General features: G+C 40.0%; 1 protein-coding gene across 4 annotated transcripts in view; it reads left to right on the top strand.

Moving 5' to 3' along the window:
- AFAP1 (actin filament associated protein 1) overlaps positions 1 to 21,044 on the top strand; it is a 119,294-nt gene that overhangs the window by 75,917 nt on the left and 22,333 nt on the right. For all 4 annotated transcript variants that reach the window (XM_054202863.1, XM_054202866.1, XM_054202867.1 and 1 more), the window contains exons 5-9: positions 1,265 to 1,476; positions 4,535 to 4,714; positions 14,087 to 14,179; positions 15,792 to 15,876; positions 20,230 to 20,379. In XM_054202863.1, coding sequence (XP_054058838.1) covers positions 1,265 to 1,476; positions 4,535 to 4,714; positions 14,087 to 14,179; positions 15,792 to 15,876; positions 20,230 to 20,379 — 720 coding nt within the window. The remainder of the gene's footprint in view (positions 1 to 1,264; positions 1,477 to 4,534; positions 4,715 to 14,086; positions 14,180 to 15,791; positions 15,877 to 20,229; positions 20,380 to 21,044) is intronic.

The following is a 21,044-nucleotide window of genomic DNA, read 5'->3' as shown; positions in this document are numbered from 1 at the left end:
TTGCTCGTATGGAGCTGCCCCGAACCAAACACTCTATAGCAGAATTGACCAGAAGATGGCAATTCAGTTAAATTAAAGAGAAAGTTTCAAGAGTTTGAAATTTTGTTTTCATTTCACTTTGGAATGAAGAAAACCTATTTTGTACACTTTTGCGAAAACACAAATAAGATCAGACTATTTAGTCTTGGTTCAGAGATGTGAGGTCTGAGTATATCCCATTCTGACTCTGCACGTTAGGGAGGAACTGATTTAGAATGAGCTTTCCAGCAATCCACTGTCTTGTCCATTTCCCAGTTGTTCCAGGTCTCCTTCCTACATCCCACCTGTGTCCCAAATACCTAGCTAAAGCAAATGGGAGATTTTTCTTCCGCCTTCTGGCCTAAAAATATATCAAAGTCTACTTGAAATGTTTGGACAAAGTTTTAGCTGTTGAAAATATTCCAATCAAGTATCCTCCATGGGAGCGTGTGTCAGTGGATAACAAACATGCCTTCAGGTGTTATTATCTGAGGAACTTTACTTATATGCCTACATAAACAAATAAATAAGTACGGATGGTGGAAGAGAGGGTTCTGTGATAATGGCAGATTAGTTTTGTAGTTTAGGGGACTGCTGGAGCTGACGGCATTGTTGAAAATGACAGGTTGAAAATGAACAAAGATTGTTTCATTAAAAAGGAATCTTGCCATTACATCGTCAAACTTAGAGCAGGATTAAACATTTTAGGCTAACATAACAACATGTTCTTTGCAGAACGCCTTTAACTCCAGCAAAATCTATAGTTCAAGGAACAGCATTGTCTATTCAAGGTTAATTGTATCAGTGCAGGTGTTATATTCCATGTTTGTTTCTTAGTATGTTGCACTAATATTGAAATTTCTGTGCCTACATTTTGCATTATGCAATAGGTCAAGATGAAGATGTTTCTCTGTAAAAGAATTTCAAATGGTGGAAGTATCTGCTACGTAATATTTTGAAGATAATAAAAAACTACATAAAATTCTAACTATTCATTCCCAGCTTATTCTTTCAATTAGAATTCCCAAGGTATCAGTGTGGGTCTTCTATAAAATTTCATAATGAAACAGGATCTCATATTCAATTAACTTAATGTATTGATATTACTAAGCACTGAAACAGTAATCTGTTCATGGCTGACATTCAAAAGCCTTAACTTAAAATGAACCCTGTTGAGATTTTCAGTTATTTCCGTACGCTTCATTGCTAAATGTTTTAACTTGACACTTTTATGCTTTTCTTAAAGATTATGACTCGGATGCTATGAGCAGCTCTTACGAATCCTACGATGAAGAGGAGGAGGATGGGAAGGGGAAGAAAATGAGACATCAGTGGCCTTCTGAGGAGGCTTCTATGGATCTGGTGAAGGATGCCAAAATCTGTGCGTTCCTCCTTAGAAAGAAACGATTTGGGCAATGGACCAAACTACTGTGTGTTATCAAAGAAAACAAACTACTGGTAATTTTCATTTTTGTCTAGCTATATTTTCTTTGTACCTTTTAGATGATGTATTTATTTTTACAGGAATCTGGGTTTTGGAATATGTTCTGCAAACAGTGGCTAAGTCTACAGTAACCTTACAAAAGAGTTCGGTCATGATTTACCCAAGAAGCAGAGAAGCACTGAAATTCTAAGTGTATCATTTAGCCACTTAGAAATTCGAGTTTTATTGCGCTTAAACTTAAACCCAGGCAGTTCCCTGATACTGGAAAGAAAATGTGGCCTATTAGCTTCTAACATATTTCATTTGGAAAAAAAAATTGCTGAAACTGTAAATCCAATCTTTCATTCCCTGGGGACCAAAAATCTCTTAGGGAGCTTTGTGTATGAACTGTTGGATCAGACCGCTGGAGAGAAAAGTCCCTTGTTAGACTGAGAATTCACTTGGCAGCATATGCCGTGGTAATGTATACACTTTAAACTAAACCTTTGCCATCTGTTCTGCGGTAATTACAGATGCAGTATTCACATGATGCACAGCTGCATTATAGAAAAGAAAGAAACAAGTGGATGTATTTGTTCCTTAAGCATATCTGTTATGTTTCTTTCTGATTGGAGGCACCAGTAAAAGATTCCGTAAGTTAGTAAATTATCTGCTCATAGATGTCTTTCTGTTTTCTGAAAAGAGAGCCTAATTGAGGGAAACACTCATTTCTGTGTCATTATAAGGGATCTAGTGCTTACAGTAATAAATAAGTTGAGGTCTTAGGCACTCCCTGTCTTCCTGTCTGGTGCTTCCAACAGTTGTAGCTAATTATGTAACTAATAATTACTGAAATAGCCCAAACGTTAAAAGCTGATGAACAGGTGATGGAATATTTTCTGTACAGCCTTATTATTCTACACTCTTACAACATAGCTTAGATATGTTCGATTTAAATTACGTTTATTCTTGTGGCAGTATAGGAAATAACAGGATATGAAACAGAGGTATCTGGTTAAGAGGTTTCTGAAAATATCGTTGGAATTCCTTTGCCAGTTTTCAGTGGTTACTGAGGATTTAATTTTTCTATCCTCCTCCATTTAAGTGTCGAAAAGAATGTTGATTCCAATTCAGTTTGTATTGTATTCTTGCAATGCCATTATACTTAGTCCACATTTTTATCACCGTATACCAGGATCATATCAAATTTCAAGACTATTTGATAACAGCTTGAAGAAAAGAAAGAAAGCAAGCAAGCAAGAAAGAAAGAGGGGGAAAAATGAGATTTTTCCCTGAAGTCACACAGTATTTCTTCTACAATTATGTTTGTTGTTCTGTATAGAAATATGTTATTTTTTTCTATTTTCATTTCCTTTAGCCACATGTGTGGTCTGAAAAGTTGGGTTTTTTTTCTCCTTATAGGGATTGTCTTTTCAGTAATTCTGTAATGGAGATTAAGAAAATAAAAATCACAATAGGAGTCTAACGACCAAGTTACACAAGATTGGTTTATTGTTTGAAGGAGGACTTGGACATTTAACTTATGAGATATACAAGTAAAACAAATATATGTTCTTAGGGATTAGTAATTGCTTGTATTATAAATGCAGCTGTCCTCATAAAACCAAAATATTTTAATTAGAATTAGACATTAGTAATAACTTTTAGTAGGGAATAGTCTTTCACTTAAAGTCCTTTAATATATATACACTGCAGTTTTAGTAATGTATAACTATAAATAAAATATTTAAATTAATTTGAAGGGAATTATATGCTGTTTATTGCTTCTTAAAGTGACTAATGTTGTATGTTTTCAAGATTTCATAGCTTGAAAACATAATATTTTTTTAATAGTACAAACTTAAAATCTGTGACCAAGCTAGAGAAACTCTGGAGAGGGAAGGAGGATTACGAGTGATTTGCAGAGGCTGGTTTAGAGTGGCCGTATTTGCTCAGCCTGCGTTGTTGTGTTTATAACATACTTTTAACAGCTACTGTCTTCCTGACAGTTGCATCATGACTGCCGCAGACATGCAAAAGTTCATGTGATTTTCTCTGTTCACATTTACACACGTTTATACTCAATTATTCTATATGTGTGCATATTAATTAGTCATCTTTATTATCCCATACCTTTTTTGCCTTTGTGCTTAGTTGTATTGAGTAAAAGCCCAATTTACGGAAGTATATAAAATAGCCAGACAATCATATACACAGTTAAACATTGTTCTGTAGTCTGGCACTTGATGACAGCTTGATGAACCGCAACTGTACTGATATGTTAGAAGACAAGAGTAGAGACTAGGTCTATAGGACAAGCGATGTAATGTGAAACCCTTAATCTTTAGATCACCAATTTAAACATAGAGCAGGTCATCAGTGATCCAGCATGAAATGGCTGTTCAAGGACAGCACTTACTACTGAGGGAAAAACCATCAGGTAAGTCATATAGTTTTATCCAGGAGCTTACAGAGTAGACTAATGTGGAGATTTATGCGGTTTTGTGCAGTGACTGATTAAACTGAATTAGCTAAAAATGTTACTGTCCTGTGACTTTGCCCCCTTTCCACAGGGTGACAATTTTTTTACTTATCTCAAGAAAAAGAACAGCTGGGCAGGGCTTGTGCCAGCGCCTTTGTGGCTGCAGCGTGTAGGCACTGGCGCGGGTTTGCCTTGATACTCCAGGCTGTTGCTGCAGGGCAGGGTGAGCGTCGAGGCTTTAAAGTCGTTAACTGTACAAGTTTATTCTGCTGCTACATGTGAACAGATATCCTGAATCACCCTTTTCCTACTTGACCAAGGTCAAGGTTGAGTCATAAGGATAACGCAGAGAAGCTTAATACTCTCCATATGTTGTACCTGTCCTGCAATAAAAGATGTCTGTTAATGTCAGTCTGGAAGTAATTTTGCTTTACAGAGGGGATGAGGAGGAGAAATGAAAAGTTGGCGTTGGCTGAACTCTGTGGTATGTGGTAAAGGAGTGCACGGAAAATATTAAAAATTAAAAAATAGCATGTCTATATAATAACAGCTTTCCCCCAAGGTTCAGAAAGGTGATGTCTAACTTTTGAACTTCCTGTACATTTATTTAGTGTTACAAAAGTTCCAAGGACCAGCAGCCCCAGATGGAGCTGCTCCTGAATGACTGCAGTATCACGTACATTCCCAAGGACAGCAAAAAGAAGAAGCATGAGCTGAAAATCTCGCACCAAGGAGCGGATGCCCTGGTTCTGGCAGTACAGAGCAAAGAGCAGGCAGAGCAGTGGCTAAAGGTAAGGGGGGGATTTCTGACCAGGAGCTTTTCCACCCACAAAGTGCTTCCGTTGCTCACTCAGTTGTTGTTAAAACTGAGATACAGAAAGTAATATTCAGGCAAATCCAGACCACTGAAATCCTATCTAATTTGGGACTGCAGAAATACAGAGTTAAAGTTCAGGCCTCCGAGCAAGTCCTTGGGCAGCCAGCAGCTCAGTATTACACAGCTGCTGCTGCCTATGGTTTTCAGTGCTAATCGCACAATAATCTGGCACCGAGAGGAGAGGTGGCAAAGTCCCTTGCGTTTTCACCTCCGGCTCATTTTCCAGAAAGCTTTGGTGGTTAGGGGACACCGGTAGCGCGCTGAAGGTTCAAGTTCCCTAATGTGGAGGGGGCTGGCACCCAGGTTGCTTTTTGGAGTGGTATATGTGCATAACTGCCATAGGCTGCCCTGCAAAAATTGGGCATACAAACCTCACAGTCACCTTTTTAAAAAGAAGGATCTCTGAGGAGATACCTGTTTGAATTGCTCTGGATGGAGAAAAATCCTTCAGCTTCCTGAAGTCAGTTCAAGTTTGCTAATCCTGGTTTAGCAGGGTATCATCTGTTAGGGTTTGTTCTGGGAATGCAGGCTTCTGAGAAATGGGATTTTGTCATCTTCCACTCCTTTCTGTTAGGTGTCTGAAAATGTAGAAAATCCCAATGCAAGGGCTGCAGCTTTAGATCCTAACCAGAGTACTAGTCTTTATGTTGGACTTTGCCAGTCTCAAATGTGGAGGTCAGTGCAGTAGTGTGGGAAATGTATCACTGCAGTTTCAGTAGCTTGTTTTAAGACCTTGAAGTCCAGCCTTTTAAATGCATATAAAAGTCTGAATGCATAAGACTCATCAGGCATTCTCCATGCTGCGCTCTGATCTAACCTTATATGGTACTCACTTTTCTAAGAATAAATTGTATTTTTCCAAATACAATCAAATTAAACACATAGGAATTTCCTGATGGCAGATAGTTTCTCTGCAGAAGAGGGAGACATAAAATGCAGCTTAAGAGGTATGAGTTCTGCTGTGGGCTAATTTACTAAATGGAAAATTAATCTGTAATTTCCTATTTTGCAATATTGGAATATACCTTTTGGGGGTTTGCGGTTTGTGTGCGTTTGGTTTTGACTGTGAGTTTGTATCTTAGCTTAGAAAAAACACTCAGTGCGGTCTTTTTTAATAGAAACTTATCACAGCGATGTATCCGTTAGGCTTCTTCTAACATCAGTATCTTGTTTTAATTTTTAAAATCTAGCACCATCCAAGTGTCCCACTAACTCACCTAGAGTTTCAAAAACACTGATTGGAATGAAAAGAAATTCCTAAGTCATATTCTTTTCCAAGGGAATTCCACTGTAATTTGATCATAGTAACGGCACCATTATTTCCTGTGTTGTTCTAAACTTGGGTTTAGTAATGCTGAATTCATTGGCATTTATCGGACTTTCTTTCATAAAAATTGTTTTTTGGTTTTTTTTTTGTTTTTTTTTTTTTAAATTGTACATAAAGCATTCCCCACACAGGCAGAGAGACCAGTGCTAGACTTTTCCATATCCCAGATGCCTTCCTGCTACTTTTAAGAAAAAAAAAAAGAAAACAAAGATTTTGTACAGTTGCATGTTAACAAACTTGTGTGTGCTGTGGGTGGATGGCCGAACAGTATGTTATCTGCAAAGCATTTGGAGACAATCTGACAGCACTTTATTTATTCCCTTCATGCTGCAAAGCTCTCTATTAATAAAAACTCCTTCAAGTACATGGCAATGCTACTGTACGCTCAGCTTCCAAGTCCTCAGCGCTGCTGCAGCCCTCTCTGTTCTGCGTAGTACAAACTGCCTATCCACCAAATTGCCTGACCAAAAATGGTCTGCACAGCTCTTGCAACAGCTCCAATGTTTTCAAGAAGTATAGCTTTGTGAGAAAAAAAGCGTTGGTTTTTGTATTTTTAAAAATGTAGCAAAATGTAAGGGTTTTTTTGGTTTTGTTATTGTGAAAATAATTATTTCTTGCTCATTCAAGCCTTACTTCTGAAAATCATGTGTGGCCTTGTTAATAAGTTCCTGTACTGAGAAAGAGATCACTGCTTTGTCTTGGGAGAAATGGTTTGAGCTTTCCCTGCCTGTCACTCAGAGAGGCAGGGTTGTACCCAGCTCTGTCACCTATGTGTGATTTCTGCAGTTAATAAAATGGGCAGATTCAGAGACTGACAATGAGAAAGGTCCCTGCAACCACATTTTTAAATCATAACATGCCTTCTCTGTCAAAGGTACCATACCAATACAAGCCAGGTTGTCACTCAGGAACAGATTCTCATGAATTCATATGCAAGTGTCGAACTACAGCTTTACTTTTGAGCCTGAAAAGCTCAGAATGGCTTTGGAGGCCAGATTTTCCCATGAAAACTAAACCAGATTATTTTTTTTTTTAAGTCAGATGTAATCTGACTTTATACGTATAAACGTATAAAATACGTTTACTTAAGCAAATAATTTTAAAATATCTACTGGAAGACAAGCATGAAATAAATGCGGAATATTTCAGACCTTTTTTGTAAAGATGACACCAAAAAAGCCAGCTGATAAACCCAGTGCAAATTAAAGTCTAGACTGGAAACCACAAAGGGAGTTTCAGGTTTACCAGCTAACAAATGCTTGATGAAAAAAAAAGATAGCTGATGTCACCGAAGAGCCTGTCAAGCTTTCAGAGCAAGGAGCGTAACTAGTATAAATTCAGGCTAGAGCTGAGATCATAGCAGTAATATGGTGTGCAACATAAAGTGGTGGAATTTTCCAGACTTGAGTCCTAAAAATCTTCCCACAAAAATGTACATGAAAAAATGTGTGCAGTTACACACTCAGACCCAAACATGAGCTTTTTCCGTGCGCGCTTGAGTATATGTGCATCTGTGTGCGCTTTTGTGCATTTGTGGTCAAGTGAGGTCTTAAATCTGCCTGTTTGTCTCAGGACATCCAACGGACTGGTTAAAACTGCATTTATTCGTCAGCATCCCTGGGAAATGGTACATTAAAAATAAAAGGACTACTAAGAACATGACATTACAAGAAGATGCTTGTTTAGTGGATTCATTCATACAGATGAATGTGTTCTTTGTGCAGGACCTTCAGCCTAGGCCACAGAAAACTGCTCTTAATATTAAAAATATGTGAATGCTAAAGAACTTAAGTTCTGAAGTAGCTTCTTGTAGAAGACCGGTGAAAGAAGGAAATGGTCATTGTGTCTGGTCCCAAGGCCTTCTCTTCCTTTTTGCATTGCCTCCTGCAAAAATGTATTTCTGGTTTATCATGCATGAGAGCTCATCTATCATTTTGAAGTACTGGCCTTGATTTTCATTTTTCCCTAGCATTATGCACCATTTTTTAACTTTTCTTCATTTTATGGTGTGCGGCCATTTTGCAGCAATCTCTTCAGTTGAGGGTCTGTAATTTAGAGAAGAATCTCTCAGCTATAAGTAGACATTGCTGCATCTATCATTTTGACAATGTTCAGTCAGTTCTGAACTTGTTGTAATAAGAGGGATTTTTTTGCCCTGAAGAGAGACGAAAATCAAGGTTGTGATTGTATCCAGCCACCCAAAGACCCTGCAACACTCCTCGTAGGGCTGTTAATCTGGTTGTCCTACCCAGTTACCGTCTCTGATAACTGCATATTGTCTCTCGTAGAAGTCTTTGAAAACATCTTTTTTTTCATTGCCCTGAGCTTAGTGAGGGGAGTCAAGTAACTTCTGGGCTCCAGACTTAATGTGGACTGAGTTTTACTGAAGAATAAACTACTGACAGAGCTCTTCTTTTACCAGTTTGAATCAGCACAAAACTGAGCTTGGAACTGTAAACATTGTGTGGCTGGTTTTACTTTCTATGGGAATTTCCAGCTAGAGATCTCAAAACACTTCAAACATTACTTTCTTGGCTTAAGTAATGTTCCCCAAAGAGGTTATTATCTCCATTTTGGAGCTGAGTCGAGTCAAGTGCTGAACGATTGTGCCTTAAAACTGACTGGAAAAAGTGCGTTTGGGGATGTATGCTCGGTACAAGCGATTTCCATATAGCGTTTGTTAGTTTATAAGGAGCTTTGGGAACATACTGTGTCCCAAGACAGTCAGGCTGGGTTCTTTCTCCACTCCACACCGTCGCCAGCAGTGAAAGCTTTGCAAACTAAATTAAACCTCCCAGGACTTACACAGCTATTGTCTCAAAGAGAGGGTTTTAGATACCTTGGTAGAAACCACAGTAAGGTCAGTATGTTTGCATAAGAACTATTTAGGGCATGATCTGGAGGCGTAGCTGCATGTGAGGGCTTCGTCCAGCGTGCAGGACTGCTGCCAGTGTGCTTTGACAGAGCTGGAGGACCCCATCCTGGCTGTGAACCAGAGTGTGTTTCTGTGACCGGCATCATGGAAAACAATACATTACTTTAAAAAAGCAGAGGCATATGTAAAGTTAAAAAAAACCCAAAACACCAGTGAATACAGAACCGCAAACATCCTATTTGCTTGTTTTCTCAGGGATGTTTTCTTTAAGTTCCTGGCTAAAATCACAAATGCAAGCTGTAGCAGATCTAAGAGCAGAACCCAGGAGGGCTGAGACTTGATCCCTTGCTTTCACCACGAGATAGTATTCCTCTTCTCTCCTACTCGCAGCTTTGGATGGAAAATTATTTCAATCATACCTAGTTCAGGTTTATGGCCTAAAATGGGGTCTGCATCTCTGCACCGCCTGGGCTGGGGATGCAGCTGCCCTTGCTCGGGTACCTCTGCCCTTGCTGCAGCAACGCCTCCAGCGGCCCCCCCAGCCACCCAGCGCCTCCTTCCTTGGGCTCTGCCCGATCCAGTGGCCATATATGGCAATAGACTTCATGGTAATAATGCTGGAGAAAGGATAGAGGACTTGTCTTGGTTGAGTATGTCAGAAAAGTATTTTTAAGGGGATACACAGGCACTAAAGATAGGCTTGCTGGCTGCTACTGTGCTCGTGTTTCATCACCACTTTGCTCAGACAAACAGCAACAAGGCAGAAAGATGAATCTTTTTAGGCTAGGGGATGCTTGAGAATGATGTTTTCCAGTGATGAAGGTAAAGGGGAGTTTCTGTGGGGGACTTAAAGCAGAGGCTACGATGTCAAGAATTTCTGCCTTTCCTCTAATTTATCTAGGTAAACCCCTTGGGGCATTTCTTCTCTGCAAAATGCTGAGAGAGTTTTGGTCCTCTCTTAAGGAGGAGGAGTTTGATGCTAATGTATGTAGTGTCTAAGGGTCCAAAAGAGAGAAAGTGAGAATTAGTCATGCCAAAATGACAAAGAGTCTCAGAAAGTCAGTACTTCTCCAGCACTGAAAAAAGGAGGTTTTCGGGAACGAAAAATACCGAGTTACGTCTGGAGACAAACCCTTTTCCCTTTGCTATGTTGTGTATAAGCAGATTTCAGCTTTACTATATTCCTGTCTTCAGAGTGAAGCCACAGAGACAAGAAAGAGGCAGGGATTCAGCCCATCCCATTTCTAACAATTCCTGTCTTTGTGAAACATGTGGGTAGATGAGGATGGGGGGGTGGGTTGGCTGGATGGATTTCTGGCCTGGTTACATACAGAAGTGAAGCAAATGTGCAGTCAGGCCATCAGCTTTCTCCTTAATCACTTTTGAACTCGATCATATTAAAAGTGAGAGCATCTCCGGTGAGTTTCAGGAAAACACGAGACAAGGCGAGATGCTGTAATCACATCCCTGGGGTGAGCACAGCCTGTAGCCTGAACTCGTCCCACGGTACCCACCAGGAGAGCGGTCTCCAAGCTCCTCAAATGCAGGAAGACTCCACCTTACTCCTTATTGGGTCCCAAAGAGGTCACCTACAAGGAACCAGCTACAAATTTGGCACTTTTACTCTGAATTTGTTGGGTTTCTGTGTGGCAGGGTCTGGCTGGCAAGCAGCTGGCTTTCTGCTTTTACTGCACAGCCTGGGCTTTTTATCTGAAGCCTGGATCTTTGAAGGTAGCTGGAAAAATCTAATTTGATTCTTCTGACTTTGCATGTAGGGTAAGTATTTTGCCTCCAGTCATGGTGTGTCATTTAAAATATGAAGGCTTTATAGTAAATGTTAGTGCTCGTATAGTAAGGTAGTTTTAAAGAGAGAAATATTCCAGACACACCACGTGGCAGAAGTTCCACTGACTTCACCCGTCACTGTCAATGGCTTGGGGCAGGGAATCTTTCCAGCTTTGTACCTGCAAATATTTCCCCTCTGTTCCTCGTGTCACTGCAGTCAATGCGATACACTGAAGTATATCCTGATCCAGCTGGGGATTCAAGACCTTTCTATAACATAAATAAGGAATAATAATAGAGTTCAGGCTGCGCAAGCTTTTTCCAGGTCTGCGTTTGAAAGCGGCAGTTCTGAAGTCTACTAATTGTAACATTGTAATGGTAATTGTGGTATTTAAAATTCTTGTGGTGGAATAACAGAAGATTATTTTAAATGTATTTAGCTTTGAGGCTATCCAAAGAAATTAAAGGTCTTCAGTTTTCTGATTACATTTGCTTATATATTTTAAATATTTGAATACATAGCCTGTTTATGATCTCAGTTCAATTTTCCTGGCAGATGACCCTGTGTCTGTGTATGTGTAATGTACAAAGGCATTTGTGGTGAGAAAAAGAGAATGATTTCCCTTTTCTAATGTGTGGGAAAGCTTAAACTATTAATAGAGTATGGGCCATTACAAAGTATTCTCAGTACAGCCTTCCAGATTATGCCATTTTATTAAAAATAACACACTTGGGGATTCTTTTTATTTCCTTTCTAGTTTTGGAGCCACTGAGATACATTTATTCATATTTTCACACATTTCATTGCAATGGATAGAAGTTTGCGCACCTCCTTTCCCCACTCTCACTCACAACTATTTTTTAATGAAAATAGCGATCTTTTGTTTTCGTATGACTCCAGGAGACTGCATAGAAAAAAAACTGACAAAAATGCCGAGTCTTGTGATTGAAATTATGCAAGTTGGCAACACTGGTGGAATGTTTTATCCTTAAAATTTTGAGTTAAAGCTATAAGCATGTGAAAACCACATTTATAATGGCAGCTGTCTGCAAATGTAATTATAGAGAGTGCATCCAGGCAACCATTATACATTAAAGGCATTTCATCCTGGTGAGCTGTAGAAGTGTGAGTTTTATGCTGTGCATCGAACACAATTATATTGCACATAGAAGGCGATGAGCAAGTCTTTGCCAGTGAACCCCTTGAACCCAACTGAAGTGCTGGATCCTTGAATGTGCATTTGCTTCAGATCTTGCCCTGAACTTCCATCTGAGGGTGTGTAATTTTTTTTAATCAAAATTTAATTGCAGCCCAATTAAACACTTCAGCTTCTCCTTAAATATGTGAGGTATGATAAGAACCGGATTTACTTGGGTGCATGACTTTGCACATACTATTCAGTTAGTGCTGCCAAATCATTTCCCTCTGTTCTGTCTGTAACTCCCATTACTATCTGCCTTTGCCAAAATTAACTAGCTGTGTGGTGTGAGCAGATGCTGAAAACATGAGCCATTGAATCAGGGTCATGCAGGAGACAGAAATGAATGTTCCCAGAAACTGTACGGTCACATTTCTCTAGGAAGAAAACAGCAGTGTATTTACACCATGCTGAGTCCCAAGAACTAAAAATAAAACATAAAAAAAATTCTTAAGATTTTGAGGAATTTAGGGCTACATTTAACTCTGAGGTGCAAATGTTCCGCAACAGATCTATCTAAGTTTTCTGTTACAAAGGACACCAAGTGCCATGAAATACTGTGCTTATGTGTCTAGGGCAAGATACCGGGAAGTTCAGACAGTCAAGAAAGGATCCTGAAGTGTTTTAAGATACTAGCTCAGAAATAAAAGTGTAGGTTCATTTCCCTGCTGTGCTCAGATTTTTTTTATGTGACATTGAGTGAGTGATTTAATCTTTCTTTTGTTCCCCAGTTCTCCATCTGTAAAATGGGGCTGGTGCTCTTTCCTTCTTTATGGTATACAGTGCCTGTAATTTATGATGTGCTCATGAGTTGTAGCAATAGGGTCTTTGAAAGCCCATAAACATTTGATTTGTTTAGCTTCACCCTTAAAGAGAACTTCAGTGCTGTGCAAGGGCTGTTTGGTGCCATCTTTAGCTCTTTAATGCTTTCCGCATCAAAATTGTTCCGTTCAAAACTGAAATGAAGTTGTTTGTTGTTTTGCTTTTCCTCTCCTTTAAAGAAATCTGGATTTTGATAGTTAGATAATTGCTGTTATCCCTTGAACTGGGAGTTCTCGGGCCAGATCCTCCTCTCTGCCAGCCGGGCTTGCTGTAAACAGTGTGAAAGGAGGAGCTGGATATGGAAACACGTACGTGTACATGTGAAGGGGAAAGTTTGCATGTCTAGCGGTAATGCTTCCAGCAGAGTAGGGTCTTTCTTTCTTAGGTCACTTGGCTCTGCTGTCCCTGTGTGGCTGCATGGCTGTAATCAGCGGTGTGGAGCTCAGCACCCCATCAGCGTGAGTCTGGATGGAGAGCCGGGACCTGTTCTCATCAGCACAAGCAATTTCAGACTCATAATGGGCTGGTGGTAACCTCACGAGAGATAAAAAAACTTAATTATGCCCATAGGGAGTCATCAAATGTCTTTACTCTTCGCGTATTTTTACATTCATGTAGTTTCAGGTTTTGAAGTTCTTCACATTCTGTCAAAACCTCAGTGAGTTTGGTTCTGGATTTTTCTTTAACTTTTTAAAAGCAGACTTAATGCCATTCCCATTTCTGAGAACACATTTACAACTACTTTTACCTATACCTTTATGTCAATGTGTAAGTATAATACAAAATACCACAAAATACCACTGCGCAGTATTAACTGTAAGTCGATCAGCACTTCATTAATTCTCCAATAGCAAAAAATAAGCAGCTGGGTAGAGTATTATGCAAAACTCTTGTCCTTTGACATGCGGGACCTTGGATCTAATCCCACTTTTTCGTCATCATAACTAAATTAATTTGGTGGTGTCAGCTGAGTTCGTATTGCAAAACCAGCACGTGGAAATCAGCAGCGCTGTTGGTTTCTTTACTCAGGAGAGCCTTGGAGCTTAGGTTGTCTAGAAACTGAAACCTTCCACCTCTAGACATTATGTCTCTTCCAGGTCACGCACGAAATGACTTGGGGAGGCAGCGTGGAGAAGTTGGTGTCGTGGCAGCCTGCCTGACACCTGCCAGCCTAGTAAATGTCTGTGGGATTTTCCTTCCATCTCCCTTCACATTCATATATAATTTCTCTGATTTGTATTTTGTGAATTATTAACAAGCTTCACCTTGTCTCCTAAGGTTATAAAGGATGTGTGCAGCAACTGTACGGGAGCGGTAGACTCTGATGGGCCGTTGTCTAGTTCTCCAGTGCACAAGACGGAGCTGGAAAAGGTAAAGTTATTGAAATGATGAATGCAAAATTCCTTGTGATTACTTATTATAGACGCACTGCTAGGCACAGCATGGTTTAGGGGATGTTTGGACCATGAAGCTGAAATTGAGTTTAGATTCTGGATTTCATGTATTGACTTTTTCATGTGAGACCGTTTTCTGGGGCATTCTTCAATAACTTGTGCTGACTTGTGCCACTGTCTTAGACTGTTGGCCCTTGTGTCATTTTTGTCTGGATACGTGCACACATCCTACAGAATTAAGACTGCTGCCACATCTACTCACTTGGTCACAACCAGCCAGCGGGTCTGATATGTGTGCTGTGATGCAGAGACACTCTCTGTTGCAAAGAGCAAGCGGGGATGTGACCCTCGGGGAAGAATAGCTGAAGATTATACAGAAGTTTTCAGGGAAAGTCTTTTGGTTTTGAGACTTTAGTTCTTGAAGAGCTCCCTGGGCATGCTGAGGTCACTGTTTTGGCAGACCCTTTCAAGCATTCGTGCCTCAGCACAGAAACTTGGCTATTCACATGTGGTTGTCTCTGCTGCCTTGACTCAGCAGGATATGAGAGCAAGAATTAGGAAGGAGAACAGCCCTGCCCTGAACAATCAGTACATTAACAGCACCAACTTAAGCCCCTGCTCTGTTAAGGCATCCATGTGAGCAGATGCGTCTGCACACCCTGCTTAAAAGCCCCCGTGACAAAGGTTTCATCACTAAATTCCTGATGGCAAATTCTAACCCCATGGTGGAAGGACGCTATAGTCAGTAGCGTTACATTGCATTGCACCTGGGATAGTAAAAGCAAAGCATGTTCGTTCCGTGCCAGCTCAGACCTCCTGATTTCACAAGGCAAAAAGCTGTTGTGTTGTATGCTTGCACGCACCTGCAGAGTGTTAAGACAGTAACCAAAAGTGACATAAAATAGGTGTTTTCTAAAAGGCGTGCCATGAAAAAGGGTAGCAAAACTTCTCATTTGTTTCTTTTTGGGATAATCAGTAAATCTTCTTCATGGCTTCGCTACTCATGAGTAATGTGCTTACCAAAACTGTGCCGGCATAAGCTCTTTACTGCGTCATCCTGTGTCTTGTACACAACCATGACAGAATAATCAGTGCTGAAAATTTATTTCAAAAGCCTCTCTTTTGTGGCTATTGGAAGTACTGAAGCACCATGTAGGAATGAACTATTTTCTGATAAGTTGTAATTGTAAATGCATATGTGAAGCATTTTTAAAAGAAATAATTTTAAAATTATTCTTATCTATGTAATTGTTAATTGCTTATCAGATTAATAAACAGCAACATTTAGACTCCAGATATTAATGAAAAATATATTGTGTAATAAGAACTATTTACTTATGATTATTTCACTGTTTTGACTCTATTTTCAAATATAGACCCATTTTGTGGTTTCTGTGCTTTTCTAAAGCCTATATGGCAATGTAAATAAACTCTCTAAAACTGAATTTTTCACTGTCTTCTATTTGTCTTCCAAGTGGATGAGAGCTTGAAATGTGTTGTATTTCACAGTAAGCATATTTTTAAATTGACTCGCGTCGTTTGGCGGTAGTGCCCACATTGTCTGTCAGCTAATCTCTCTGTCCCTGCAGAAGCTGTCGTCTGAGAGGCCAAGCTCAGATGGGGAGGGTGCTGTGGAAAATGGCATCACTACCGTGTGCAATGGAAAAGAGCAAGGTACATCTCAGATGCAGAGATGCTTGGTGGAAACTATATGTGCATATAGAGAGCCATAGGTGCTGAAATACCTGGCTTTTGTCTTTTAAAAATGGGCAGTAAAGTTTTTTAATATTTTTATTAGGATTAAATTTAACGTGAAAGCTGAATTATGTTAAGAGTGGCTCCTTAAAACTTTGCAGGAACAGAAGGCATTTGATGTTGTCGTTGTGCAGGTAAAATCAATATAATTAGTACAAGGAAACAGAATATAGAAATTTTGACTTAGGCTTTTGTGTATTCAAAAGTACAGTTTTTCAGAGCTTGAGTGACCACTAAAAGCAACTAACAGTTGCTTTTATTAACTGTAACTGTATAGTGGCAACATAAATTATGGGTGTATAGCTTCTAAGCAAAAAAGCTATCATTGAACAGAAGGAAAGAATCACGTGTATTAGATATATGTGTATGTATACACATATATACAGTTTATATATTTGTGTTTACACAGATACATATATATATAAAAACATTTATGATTATTAACATACTAAAATATAAATAATCATGTACTATCAGTGGGTTTGTGTATATAATCTTACATATGCTACTTTGGAGCCATGCGTGTTTTGTAGTCCTTATAACCTTACGGAGGCACATCCCAAACCCAGAGGGAATTTTGTCTGAGTTATGTCTAAAAATCTCAACCCCTGTGCTCTCTTCCCCCGTCGCTCCCCCCTCCCTGCTCCTCAAAGCAGAAGAAATTCTGTGACTTTGTTAACTTGCCATATAGCAATGGTATCATTTAGAGAAGGCATTTTTCTGCAGCTGTCAAGCTGAAGGGTAATGTGAGCTGCAGTGAGCACAATGTCGATACTGGCCTTGGTGCCAGCGCTGTCTTGCCTTTTGACTCATTTCCTTTATCTTCTCCCTGGCTGAGATTTCCTGACTATACAGATCTCTGACATACCCAACGGTATGGAACAATGTCAGGTCTTGTGGTTTCTAGAAGCTGTGGTACATGGTTAAATTTCACCATATAAAATCTTCTACTAAGCTTTCAAAAAGCACACTACTGTTTTAGCCTCTGAAACCTGCCGAGAAACATCTGTGACCCAAAAGCTTGTTGTCCATGATGTCCAAAAGTGCCTGGTGGCTCAGGTGCCCTATGGGAGACAGGCTGATGGAGCACATGCTGCTGGAAAACCAGCTCAGCTTAGGTGTCTCAAGGAGGGTAATTAAAAATACCAGTTGCTTTTGAAAATTGTTCCCTTCAATATGTGGTAATAAAAAGAATAGGTATTAATGACTGAAAGGAGATTAAAATATCCCTGGCATCATTTTAAGTGGTTCTGGATGAAGTTACACTTTTTTTTTTTTTTAAACAACGGATAGGAAATACTTAAGGGAGTACGTGGGAAGGGAGACTCCGGAGAGCAGCCGTCTCCAGCCGTCACCCATCGGCCAGCCTCTGCTCCGCTCTTAACCAGCTGCTCGTTTTGCTGTGGGGAAGGAAATGAGAAGAAAAGGCTTTTGTGACAAAGAATCACTGGCTGTCAGGCAATCGATGTATTCTTTAGACTCGAAAAGATTGAGTCATGAAGGCCTTATTTCTGGTGCCTCTCAGTTCTGCAGAATAAAACAGCAGTGTGAAAGGAAGATAGAGCAGGAAAACAAACAAACAAAAAAGTACTGAAATGGGCTTATTCCACTGTCTGTTCATGCTGCTGAGAATGGTTCCTTTGGGCTTCTGTCTGAGAGAGATGAGTTTTTCTCAGTCTCTGGGTTTTTTCAATGCTTTTCATCTCCTACCCACTCAACAGCCACAGTCGGTCATCGGCTGCCTCTGCGTGGGATGGAAACCTGTCTGCAGGCAGGTGCTGCCTTGGGGTCATCCCTCAGGCAGAGGGATGAACATGATGATCCCCCACGAGCAGATGGACGGATGGCCTTCCTCCCTCAAACATGGGAACTCGTTGCGCGTTTAGGGAGCACAATATACGTTGTGAACACCTCTCCCTTAGGAAGAGAGAATTAGACCTTTGCTTGCACACGTGCGTCGCTGTATTGGAGTTTGCTGGTGAACAGCAAAATCCGTGCCTGAAAAGCTGCCTTTGCCCCTCAGCACCGCACGCAGCAGGTGACAGATTTGTACAGTCTTGGCTACGGATACAATTTCTAAATAATGTTCCATGATTGCTAACAATTAAACTAAATATGATAAATTATCCCATTGTGAGTCCCAAACTGCTTCTCTATTTCTGTGCATTCTTCTTCCCAGCTCATCAATTCAAATAGTCATTTTTCCTGTGAACATTTGGTCCCTTTTTTATTTCCCCTCAGTTTACACAAGTCCATAACTGCTAAATGTTCCCTGTTGCAAAGGGAATTGATATGTCAGGGATAAAGTTACAGCAGCCCAATCAGTAACTATCCTAAATGTATTTTTCACACAAATTATGTATCAGGACAAGTTGATGGATAATTTTGCTACTCAGTCAGTTAGCAAGGAGACTTGCTCTGTGGATGGAATCCAAATAAGGCTGAATGCAATTTCTGAAAGTTCATTTCATTTTCTTTGTTCTGTTTTGCAAGTAAAAGGTCTTCTTTTTGGATTCTGTTCACTCTTAGAACCTTTTTTTTTTTTTTCAACAAGTTTATTAGGATTTTAGTCAGGTAGGCACTTTTAAAAGTTATAACCATAGTCCTCGCCATGTTTCTTTTCAGCAGCTCAACGTCTCAGTGCACGGAGCTGTAATATTACTAGTATCGTATTAAGTTAAAGGAAGCAGAGACTGGATGTTAGCAAAATACCCCTTTTCAGCAGAGCTTTTTCTTTCAAGCCTGCATGATCACAAAAAGGGTCAATCTTTTCATTGAAGGCTTATACTGATCCCATTAACTTAATTGTTAGTAGCTAATTTATAAGTCTTGTCCTTCTAAAAGGCCCATTGTGGTAAGATACCTTAACCTAATTGTACACAGCAGGGGCATTTTCGATGGACGAGCGTAGTCTGTCTGTGTTGTATATTTAATTGGTGAAGTATTTTGAGGTAAGTGTTTAGGAGCATGAAGGATCGTCTGGCTGGATTTTTATTCTCATGTATACAGGCGAAATTCATATGCAGATAGCTCAGGCATACTGATAAATTAGATGACCACTGGTGTGGAAAGAGGCTTTCAGCTTGATTACAGCTGGCTATGCTGCAGCACACTTGAAGCCTTACAGAGATGAGCCAGGGGCTCATGAGGTAATAGGAGCCAACACGGAAACACCAGGGAAATACCTCCAAGGATTTAAGGGGCGCACCTCTAAAAAGGTCACAGGGCTGACAGCCCAGCTGAAGTGCCTCTACACCAATACACACAGCATGGGCAGCAAACAAGAGGATCTGGAAACCATTGTGCAGCAGGAAAACTATGATATAGTTGCCATCACAGAAACAGGGTGGGATGACTCACAGGACTGGAGTGCTGCAATGGATGGCTTGTATCAGAAACAGTGTGGCCAGCAGGCCTAGGGAGGTGATCATCCCCCCTGTACCGTACACTGTACTGTACTGTACACTGGTGAGGCCCCACCTCAAATACTGTGTTCAGTTTTGGGCCCCCCACTACAAGAAAGACATTGAGGTGCTGGAGCGTGTCCAGAGAAGGGCAATGAAGCTGGTGAGAAGTCCAGAGCACCAGTTCTATGATGAGCAGCTGAGGAAATTGGGGTTGTTTAGCCTGCAAAAAGGAGGTTGAGGGCAGACTTTATCGCTCTCTACAACTACCTGAAGGGAGGTTGTAGCGAGGTGGATGTTGGTCTCTTCTCCCAAGTAACAAGTGATAGGACAAGAGGAAATGGCCTCAAGTTGCACCAAGGGAGGTTTAGGTTGGATATTAGGAATAACTTCTTCACTGAAAGGGTTGGCAAGCACTGGAGCAGGCTGCCCAGGGAAGTAGTTGAGCCACCATCCCTGGAGGAATTTAAAGGACTTGTAGCCGTGGTGCTCAGGGACACGGTTTAGTGGTAACTTGGCAGTGTTAGGTTAATGGTTGGACTCAACGATCTTAAAGGTCTTTTCCAACCTAAACGATTCTATTATTCTATGATTCTATGATTAGATTAAATTAAATTGGAAGCTTGATTTTTGTTTTTCTTATCCTTCTGAATGCCATGATTTTTATAGCACAGAGGTTATTTATAGGCATCCGCATTAGAGAGAGCATATAATGTTTATCTCGTTGCAGTCTTTTGTACATTGCACTTTTGTACAAATGTTCATCTTGCACAAGATTGTTTGTCTGAACTACTGTTTTTATTCAGGTTCTCTCTATTCATTGGTTAATGTAAATACTCTAAAATACACATTTTTGCTTTCTTAATAGTGAAGAGGAAAAAAAGTTCAAAATCAGAAGCCAAGGGCACTGTGACTAAAGTAACAGGGAAAAAAATAACGAAGATCATTGGTTTAGGAAAGAAAAAGCCATCAACAGATGAACAGACCTCATCAGCTGAAGAAGATGTTCCAACATGTGGTAAGTGATTTCTCTCCTTGAGTCTTTAATGCACACTGTGACTAAAACTTTATAAAATTCTAGCCTAGAAATTCCTCTAAAATTGCTTTAGCTGCTATAATTCTTCCCTTGACGTCAGAAGGATGCACTCAGACTGAAAAAGGAGTAATCAAGAGCTTATCATTTGAAAAGAGACTAAACGAACTTGACTTTTCAAATAAAATGGTAGCACAGGCTCAGAAGGAGCCTTTGCAAAGGTGGGCACTGGAAAAATTGCTCTTTGCAAAGGTGAGGGGGAAGAGAAGTGTGGACAAAAAGCAGAAAGAAACGAGCTGTTTTCAAACAAATGGATATAAAATGAATATAGGTGGCAATATGGAATAAATTTAGGTTAGGAATTAAAAGAAGGTTCTTGGGAAAGGGATCAAGTCTTTTTTGATAGATTATGGTGAGGTTTTATGGGATAGCAATCAAGACAGCAGTCTACTGGCCTCAGCCAAAGTGATTTGAGTTTAATTGTGGGTTCCTAAAGTGGTACATATCGGACAAAACTTGAATGAAGTTACAAATTTCTAGTAAGCTATTTTATCTCCTAATGTTGGTCACTCCATATGACAGTTGTAGTGCTTGGCAGCCAAGGAAGTATATAAAAAGGCGTGCAGAAAATGCTTATGTTTTGTATCTTA

The sequence above is a fragment of the Rissa tridactyla genome, chromosome 5 (genome assembly GCF_028500815.1).
Source record: "Rissa tridactyla isolate bRisTri1 chromosome 5, bRisTri1.patW.cur.20221130, whole genome shotgun sequence".
Classification (NCBI taxonomy): Eukaryota; Metazoa; Chordata; class Aves; order Charadriiformes; family Laridae; genus Rissa; species Rissa tridactyla.
The sequence above is the reverse complement of the archived record's forward strand: the minus strand, read 5'-3'. Positions and strand labels throughout refer to the sequence as shown.